A 10,101-nucleotide genomic window follows, 5' to 3' on the forward strand; every position below is an offset into this window, starting at 1 on the left:
AGCACTACAACCTACATTGATTAAACAAACAAATTTAAAATTGATTACCTATATAAATAAATCATACTAATTCTCTTGTAATCCTTATTCTATTTTTTGCCATCTTTCTTGGGTAGATTTTTACCATGGATATCAAGATTGAAACTAAAGAATCTTTAGATAATAAGCAACAACAAAGGCAACCTTTTCTGGAAAATGAATTAGAGCAAACAAAACAACCAAAAACTCGAGCCCAAATGGCCATTAGAAAAACATTTAAGAGCACAACCCACTTATCTAGCCTCCTCCCCTCAGGATCAGTCCTCATCTTTGAATTGTTTTCTCCCATTCTAACAAACCAAGGCCGATGTGAAACGTTCCAATCCCATTTCTTAACATTAAGTCTTATAGCTTTCGTTGGTTTATCATGTATTCTCATGTCTTTCACTGACAGTGTAAGGGATGAACGTGGTAAAGTTCGATATGGAATCGCAACATTTAAAGGCTTATGGATTATTGATGGTTCTGTAACTCTGAGCCCCGAACAAGCAGCAAAATATCGAATTGGGATTGTGGATTTTCTTCATGCAGTAATGGGGATATTGGTTTTCATGGCTGTTGCTTTGTTGGATCAAAATGTTGTTAAATGTTTATTTCCATTGCCATCTGAAGAAACCAAGGAGAGACTTGCTATGTTTCCTATTGGAGTTGGAATTGTTTGTGGTTTATTGTTTGTTTGTTTCCCTAGCAAACGTCATACCATTGTATCTCCTCTTTCTAAACACTAAATATTGTGCAATTACTTCATTTTTTTCTTCTCTTATGTGGGTGAATAATCTAATGATGCTTTTAAAATTATTTAATATTCTACCTCATATTTTTATAATGCAATGAGGTAAAGCATGGCTTTACATATACACTTTTTTTCACTTGTTTTTCTTTTATGTAAATAAATGTATTGTTAAATAAAGAATTTTTTTAGTTTCTTTGATTTATATATCACTGATACAAAAAAGGAAACAAGCATATGATACAATATTAGGAAAGGTTAACGGCCATGGAGAGTGAAAAATGTGAAACTTTAATAGAGTAATAGGCTCCTCTCAGCTTCACCATGTTAAAACATTTGTGTCATTGCTTGTTAAAATTGTAAAACTTTTCATATCGGGCAAAATCTAGCCCATTACAAATAGTACTCTTTGTAACGTGTAAATTTATGCTCGTTACAAATAAGTTAGTTTCATATCGATCATCAGATTTGCCCGTTACGAATACGTTTTTGTAATGTATATACAATATTTATGGCCATTACAATTAGAGGGTTACAAATAGAGTTTTTCCACTGTATTAGTGCCATTTAAAGCACCTTAATGACTTGTTTAATAGCCGGTAATAAATTGATGTAATGAAAATGAATTTTTTGTGTAATTTAGTATGGAAAACAACCAATAATAATCTCCATATGGGAATACAATGTCATCCCGAACCTTTAATTTTCTTCATGTTTTTCCATTACCACCTAAGAGGTGACTGGTATTAGACGGGATGGAAATTTATGAAGAAAAATAGACAATTTGTGGTATCATGGGTGATCATGAGAATGATCATTGATTTTCTTTTCAACTTTACATACAAATTCATTTCTAGTCCACTACAATGGTTTATAACCCGTTACCAAGTGAGCTGTAAGAGTATAACCTAGGGATTAAAAATATCTTAATGATCTAAGACTTTGCTAATAATGAAAAAGTAATCTACTAACTATTTTAAAAGGTAAGAGTAATCTTAAGCAATATTGATTACCAAATTATGTATAAATAAGATCATAAAAGTTACATAAAGTATTTAACTCCATTAAAAAATAATAATAGTTAAAAAAAAAAAACAAAAACCCATTCAACTCAACTAATCAAATTCTCAAATAAAAGTAACAATGGGTAATTGGACAAAAAATGAAAATAGCTAAATTGTGGAATACTAATTATTGGGAAATGGCTTGTGTTTGTTTTAAGACTATTTCATATGTTTCACATAAGATGGAATTGAATTGTTGATAAGTGAGGTACTTCAAATCTATGAACTATAGTTTTATAGCCACATTTTACAATGCATAATGTTTTGTAATTTTTTTGCGGTAGAGTGATACGAATTATGTATTGGAGTGTTGCATACTAGGCGTTAGCATTAATGCTTAAGTGAGTACAATTTGTTATTAAATTTGAACTTTTTTGGAACAAATAATATTTAATGTTTTTTTTTTTTTTTTTTTTTTTTTTTTTTTTGAACAGTGAGTACAAAGAAAAAAAACAAACAACTTAAAAAGACCAACAAAGAAACTCTCGGGCAGGAGCCTTCCTAGCTAACCAATGCGCTGGGGAAACCCACGACCTAGGAGCCTTTAGAATCCTGTAAACTTCAAACAAGGAAAGAAGAGCCTGGATATCTTGAATTAACCAACATAAAGAAACATCACTTCGTTGACGGCGGTCTAGAATCAAGCACAGGGTTTCACAGCCCGAGTAAATAAGGATCCTACGATAACCCTTGCTGTAGGCACTACGCAAGCCCCCAAAGCAGGCCTGGAGTTCTGAATGTAAAGCGGATGACGAGAGCGAAGCACGAGCACCCCCATCGGCTACCAAGCACCAAAGGGGAAACACAATCCAGAAAAAATCCAACCAGCACCCGCGGAGTTGTCGGAAGACCAAGAACCATCATAGAACAAACAAATATCCAAACCCAAAAGAGGATCCCCACGGTAGCAAGTAGAAAAAGCCGTGACAGACGGCCTAGGACGAAGAGGCAAACTAGAGGAAATGGGATCCCCAATAGCTGGAGACAAAAGATTCTGAGCTTGCTGATCCCGAGCACACCACTGGGACGAAAGAATCAACACCTTAGAAGGAGAAACATCTAGTTCTTGCTGACCCCGAGCACACCAATCGGACATTATTATGAGAAAGCCAAATCGCCAGTAAAATAGAGAAGAAGTTGATAAGGCCTACCCAGTCCTTAGTAGCACCAAACAGAGAAACCATACTAGAAAACCAGTGAAGGAACGGAAGGCGATGCAGACCGGGCCTATGAAAACCTAAAGAACTACGACCCCAAAGAAGGCTAACGAAATCACGGTCCCGAATTAAATGAGCAATCGTCTCTTGCTCACGGCGACAAAAACAACATACAGGATCAACTGAAAGCCCTCTGACAGACAAAGCCGAAGCAACTGGAAGAGCGGAATGAACAACTTTCCAAGCAAAGATCTTCCATTTAGGGAGAATAAGAAGTCTCTAGAATTTCTGCCACCAAGAAGGGGAAGTGGGCCCCACAGGAGTAGCCAAAGATTCCTGTTGAAGAAAAAGGAAATAAGCTAACTTCGTGGAAAAGGACCCATCCTTGGTGAATTTCTAGTAAACAAAGTCGTCCATTAGATTCTACGGACGATCCAAACTAAGAATCCAACTGGTCAGACCATCAAAAAGCCAATGGACCCTTGAGGAGTCCCACACGTTTGAACGCGGATAAAAAATAGAAGACACATGAGTCAGGAGTTCCAACTCAGATAAACCATCCTTAAAAGAAACTAAACCCCTCGGAGCCCATTCATCAGCTGTAATACGAACACTCGAACCACAACCCACCTTCCAACGGACTCCTTTAGCCACAACCAACATGGCAGACTGCAAACCACAAAATTTCCAAGAGGTTCGGGTTATTCGAGTCGCCGGTAAAGCAAAAAGAGTGGGGTACTTAGAAACCATGAGCCTACAAACAAGCGACTGAGGATTATGCATCATCCTCCAGCCATTACCAGCTAGGAGAGCCGAATTAAAACATCCAATACTATGTAGACCAAGTCCACCTAGCCCCTTTTGTTTCGGAGTTTTTGGAGTCCCTTGGGAGAGTTACAATTCCGGGAATGCGCGTCGACCGTCTGTACCTTTTAAACCACAACTCTGGCTCGGTGGAGTTCCGCCTCCGACAATCAAGTTAGAACGTCTCCGGATGTATAAAAGTGCGGAAAGTAAATGGATTTTCTCTCTAAATCAGAGAGAATTCTGCAATTAATATTGCTCGGTTTTTGTGTTTGTATTTATGAGAGTTTTTTGAATGAATAATAAATGAGGAGTTTCCTCTATTTTTAGTAGAAGAGGATCTGTTCCCCTATTAGGGTTACAGTGCCACGTGTCAGCATCCGATTAGATCCCATTGGGCCTTTCTGGGGCTGACACGTGTCAGCATGCCATTGGGCCACGTGGCATAGGGTAATTTTACCAATTCACCTAAATGGGCGTCGCCGGATGCCTGCTCATGTTGGAGCAGGCGGTTTAAAATATATTGGCCATTGGCCTTATGAATGACTATGTTCGATACTTAGCCTTCTACTTAATTAGAGAAAACGATTGCCTGGTTGTGTATTGGACAAATGGGACTTGGTAGTTGCTCGGTTGTGCATTGCACAGATGGGACTTTACACAAAAGATAATAAAAGTACAATACTCTTTCATTAATATACTTTATTTACAAAAAGTTTACAAGTCCTTAGAAGTAGTACTTTGTCAAGTTATCTACATTCCAGGTTCTGGCTAGCTGCCTGCCATCTGGGGTTTCTAGGTGGTAGGTTCCGCCTCTAACTTCTTGAAAAATCCGGTAGGGGCCCTCCCAATTAGGGGTTAGCTTCCCTTGCTCATTTGCCCTACCGGTTGCCTCCATTTTTCGTAGCACAAAGTCACCCACTTTGAGGGGCCGTTTGTGTACTTTGTTGTTGTAGGCTCTCGTCATTCTCAGACAGTATATCTCATGACGCAAGGCAGCATTGCCCTTGAGCTCCGGGAGTGTATCCAATGCTAGACGCATGGCCTCCTAATTTGCCTCTTCATCATAGAGCATGATTCAGAGTGTTGGCTCATAAAGTTCAATTGGCAGGACGACTTCAGTGTCGTATGTCATGAGAAACGGGGTTTCACCGGTTGCCCCTTTTCAGTTGTTCTGATGGCCCACAGGACATGAGGCAACTCATCTGCCCATAGATCGCCAGCCCTTTCAATTTTCTTAATGCCGTCTGAGATGAGCTTGTTGAAAGCTTCAACTTGCCCGTTTACTTGGGGGCGGCCAACGGATGCAAAGAAATGTGAGATCTTTTTATCTCCCAACCAGCTCTTGTGGGTAGGCATTTCGAACTGAGGGCCATTGTCGAAGACCATGGACATAGGAACCTCAAACCGGGTGATGATGTTTCTCCAGATGAAGGAGATGACATCCTTTGTCTTAATGCCCTTGACCGCCTCTGCCTCAACCCATTTGGTGAAGTAATCTACAGCCAACAGGATGTACCTTCGCCCGCCTGTGGCAGACGTATATTGACCTAAGATGTCCATGCCCCATTTTGCAAATGGAACCGGGCTGTAGATAGCCGTCAAGTCTGTAGCCGGACGGTGTATGAGTCGGCCAAATCTTTGGCACTTGTCACACTTTTTCACCATTTCCATGGCGTCTGCCTCAAGAGTTGGCCAAAAGTAGCCCTGTCGTCTGGCCCTTTTTGCTAGAGTTCTGCCGCCTATATGTGATGCTCAAAGCACGAGTGCAGATCCTCTAGAACCTCTTTACCCCTTTCAGGAGTAATACACTTCAGCAACGGTTGGAGGTAACCCTTTCTAAAAAGCTCCCCCTTGTAGATCTCGAAGCTCAAAGCTCGCTTTTTCAATGCTGCCGTTTCTGAAGGGGCATCCGGCAAGGTGTCGTATACCAAATAATCCCGGATGGGATCCATCGTGGTAAAGCTTCGGTCAAGAACTCCAATGGGATCATGTTCAATACTTCTTTTTTCCATGACTTCACAAAGGACTGACCTAGGCGCATCACAAGTGGCGAATGATGCCAATTTGGATAGTGCATCCGCCTGATTGTTTTCTGACCTGGTGATAAGTCGTGTTTTGTGCGTATTTATTAGCTTATTTTTTGTTGGTTTTATTAGCTTAGTCGAGTGTTTTAGTCCATTTTGGTGTAATTTGGTTTAGTTTCGATGATTCGATGCTTTTATGGGTAGTTTCGTTGTTTTTGATGTATTTCAGGATTAACGAAGCTAATTGAGTGAAAATGAAGCAAAACGTTGATGAAATACTTGACAAATATGACACCTGTTCACTATTATGCTCATAACTTTTGATATACAAATGATAATGGAGTGATTCAAATTGCATTAGAAATTAGACTTGAAGACCTTTCCAACGATATATTACACGCCTACCAAATTTTGGCGCCGTTGCCGGGGACTAACGGTTTCATTAGAATTTTTTGTGATTCATCTTTACTAAGTTTATTTCGTTGCTTCGGCTATTTTCCCTTGTGTTTTTGATACTTTTCTCTAGTTTTTCTTGTGCATGCCCACACGTAGCTCAGGTTCAGAAGATCTTGAACCATTTGATTCTGAGATCGAGGCAACTATAAGAAGAAGGAGAACAAGGAACAGACGCAGGAGAAACATGGTAGACCAACCAATGAAATCCCTCTTGGAGTACGGTATTCCTGATACGACTACCGGAATCCTTTCAAGCATCATAAGACCACCAGTCACGGCTCAGCACTTCGAGCTCAAGCCACAGTTCATACAGTTCATCTCTAATGATTCATTCGCAGGGCTACCACATGATTGCCCCGTAAGTCATATAGATAGCTTTTTGGAGAAATGTGATACTATGAAGTTGAATGGTGTTACAGATGATGCAATCAGACTACGCCTTTTCCCCTTCTCACTTCGAGACAGGGCAAAGGAGTGGTTAAGAGATGAAGGCACTGGCTCGTTCGATACATGGGACAAGTTAGTGAAGGCCTTCCTAGTAAAGTTTTTAGGGAATGAGAAGACTGCAAGATTGAGGAATGAGCTACAAACTTTTAGGCAGTCAGATGATGAGTCTCTCTCTGAGGCTTGGAGGAGATTTAAAAGGTTGCAGAGACAATGCACTCACCATGTCATTCCAGATTGGATTTTGATGCAGACCTTTTACAATGGCATGACTCATGAGTTCCGTATTTACATAGATGCTGCGTCAGGAGGTTCTCTCTTGACAAAGAACCCCACTGAAGCTAGGGAGCTCATAGAGAAGATGGCGGCCAATGATAACTATCATCCTGGAGGCTGAAACACTGTGAAAAAGGGAGGTAAATTTGATGTTGATGCTTTAACTATGCTAACTAGTTCTGTGCAGGCACTAACAAGCAGGTTTGATAAGTTCCAAGCAGGAACTTCTAACACCCCATAGGAGTTGTGTCAGTTATGTCATGTGCAGGGTCATGTTGCTCCAGATTGCCCACAGATTTCGCAGATTGCGGATGAAATGTCAATCGAGCAAGCTAGTGCTTTCTACTCCTCTAACCCAAAGAGACCTTATGACCCTTATTCCAACACCTACAATGAAGGATGGAAACACCATCCCAACTTTTCCTACAAAAACTCCCAAGCGCAACAAAACCCTCCACCACCACCTCAACCCAATACCTACAACCAACCACCACCAGGCTTCCAACAAAAACCACCCAATTCCCAACAACCTATGCAACCACAACCTCAGAAATCAAGCCTAGAGGTGACCTTAGAGAGTTTCATAACCGCAACAAACAGTGCCATCCAACATCAAAATAGCTCTATCCAACAGTTGCAGGCCTAGAGTAAACTTATGGAGAATCAGATAAGCCAACTAGCCAACCAATTTAAACAAGCTTTAAAGACTCCAGGAACTTTCCCGGGCCAGACAGAACAACCTCAAAGAGCCCAAATGAATTTTGTAGCCCTGAGGAGTGGAAGGCAGTTGGACGATCCTCCTACCATGGAGCCATCAAGGGAGGACAATGAAGAAGCAGAGGCAACTGAGAAGGAAGTAGAAGATGCTAGGGTTGAGGAGGCATCAAAGGAACCACCACCAAAGCCACTTGCTCCATATGTGCCCAAGATTCCTTTTCCTCAAAGGTTAGCACAAGCTAAACTTGAGAAAAAGTTCAGTAAGTTCCTCGATATTCTTAAAAAGCTTCATATTAATAATCCATTCCTAGATGCCATATCTGAGATGCCTTTTTATGCAAAATTTTTAAAAGATATGCTATCTAACAAGAGGAAATTAGAAGAGAACACTACTGTTGCTTTGAAAGTAGAGTGTAGTGCTATTTTGCAGAACACTCTCCCTAAGAAATTAGGAGATCCAGGTAGCTATTCAATTCCAGTGAAGCTTGGAGATATTGAGATCAATAGGGAACTATGCGATCTAGGTGCAAGTGTGAGTCTTATGCCGCTGTCCATATGCAAGAAGCTACAGCTGGGTGAGCTTAAACCCACACGAATATCTCTACAACTTGCAGACAGGTCAGTGAAGTTTCCTTTGGGTGTACTTGAGGATGTACCCCTCAGAGTAGGTAAGTTTTTCATTCCACGTGATTTTGTTGTGATGGAGATGGAAGAAGATGTGAATTTTCCGATCATACTTGGTAGACCTTTCCTAGCTACTGCAGGTGCAATCATAGACATGAAGAAAGGTAAGATCACTTTTGAAGTAGGTGATGAAAAGTTGGAATACTCACTTTTGAATGTCATGGGTGCTCCCTCTACGGGAGACACTATTTATCAAATAAGCCAACTTTCGCAACAGGTGAACCGCCTATCGACTCTTCAAGATCAAGTGAAGGTTCAGAAAGAACAATGTAATGCTATCTTCCTGAGAAGAGATGGACTATTTCCGAAGCAAATTGTTGAAAAGGTGTGCATCAAGGAGCCTAGAAAGGACGTAAGGAGCAAGGATGTTCAAGGCTCCAAATATGTAGCTCCACCAGCCAATGATGAACCGATGCCCTTCTCGCAACGGTTGTCAAAAGCCGTGCTTGATGGGCATAACTCTACGTTCGATGGTGGTACCTGTTTGAGAATCGATGCTACTAACCCCCCGTTTTATAGGTATGTGTTTGACAGGAATTTCGTGAAAGGGAAGGACAAAGTTCCACCCGATGGCATGTTTGGCTATGTGAAGGTGAATTCGGTTATAAGGCAAGTGAATAAGCCGATGAAGGAGTCGCTTGGAGGAATTCATGAACAACATAGCGGTCCTCCTTCTCCGTGTAATGATCCCGGTTGAGCCAACAAGGGAGGTCGAGATAAAGACCTTTTAAACAAGCGCTAAATGGGAGGCAACCCATTCTCGAGTTCTTACTCTTATTTCGTTAATTTTTCTTCTTTAATTTCATTATTTTTCTTGATTTTTTTTTGTTTTGATTCTTATAACTAGTTTTTGATTTGTTTGTACTTTTTATATAGGTGAAAAGTAAGCAAAAAGAAGAAGAAACAAGGAGGAAAAGCGCCAAAAGGAAGGACAAAGGAGAAAAATCAATTTCTGCAGAGGCACGTCCGTGCCCCTGAGGAGGCACGTCTGTGCCTCTGAGGCAGAAAGTTTGGTGGTTGAATTTTTAGAGAGGCACGTCCGTGCCTCCTCACTAGGCACGTCCGTGCCTCCTCACTAGGCACGTCCGTGCCTCCTCACTAGGCACGTCCGTGCCTCCTCATTAGGCACGTCCGTGCCTCAGGTTTTCCGTATTTATTTATTTATTTATTTATTTATTTATTTTTTTTAAAAAATAAAATAAAATAAAATCTGCAGATGGGGCAGAGAGTCAAGGAGTGCAATTTCGTGCCTCCCCCAATACTAAGGCGCGGACGTCCCAGGCCACCTTCCAGGCCGAGTTCTATGATATTGGGGGCATGATGCGACAGCACTTTCAGGGCGGTCCTAGCACCGTCCCGAGGTATGGTTTCCCCCCCCACCCCTCCTGATCAATAGTTTGCTTTTCCCTTCCCCTTGTTTATTTACTTTGATTTATGCATACATTGAGGACAATGTATGGTTTAGCTTGGGGGAGGATTTTCTTTTCACCATGTATATATCAGATTTATTTCAGTTTTTGGGTAGTTTATTTCTTTCTAGTGTCGAATAATATGCCATTGCACGACTATGCTTCTATGATTATAATCACATATGTGTGCTTTTTGAAAAAAAAGAGTTTTTGAAAACCCATTCATTGATGTGCTTGGATTTGAGCTAGGTTGTGGCCAGGATGGTCTCCCCGCTCTACTTATGTGAATAGTTT

At 40.9% G+C, this 10,101-nt stretch overlaps 2 protein-coding genes across 2 annotated transcripts; both read left to right on the plus strand.

Annotated features, from left to right (window-relative positions):
* Positions 1-416: 416 nt before the first annotated feature.
* Positions 417-767, plus strand: LOC110700217. Its single transcript, XM_021877726.1, has one exon. It carries the CDS (start codon positions 417-419, stop codon positions 765-767), a length of 351 nt encoding a protein of 116 aa, XP_021733418.1.
* Positions 768-7,652: 6,885 nt separating this feature from the next.
* LOC110700219 lies at positions 7,653-9,095 on the plus strand. The gene has a single exon (XM_021877727.1). It carries the CDS (start codon positions 7,653-7,655, stop codon positions 9,093-9,095), a length of 1,443 nt encoding a protein of 480 aa, XP_021733419.1.
* Positions 9,096-10,101: the final 1,006 nt, after the last annotated feature.

This window comes from Chenopodium quinoa, unplaced genomic scaffold, assembly GCF_001683475.1.
Source record: "Chenopodium quinoa cultivar QQ74 unplaced genomic scaffold, ASM168347v1, whole genome shotgun sequence".
Lineage (NCBI taxonomy): Eukaryota > Viridiplantae > Streptophyta > Magnoliopsida > Caryophyllales > Amaranthaceae > Chenopodium > Chenopodium quinoa.

What these genes read in the sequence shown, in the direction of transcription:
- LOC110700217 (XM_021877726.1), top strand. Translation starts at nt 417, where the DNA reads ATGTCTTTCACTGACAGTGTAAGGGATGAACGTGGTAAAGTTCGATAT.
- LOC110700219 (XM_021877727.1), top strand. Translation starts at nt 7,653, where the DNA reads ATGGAGAATCAGATAAGCCAACTAGCCAACCAATTTAAACAAGCTTTA.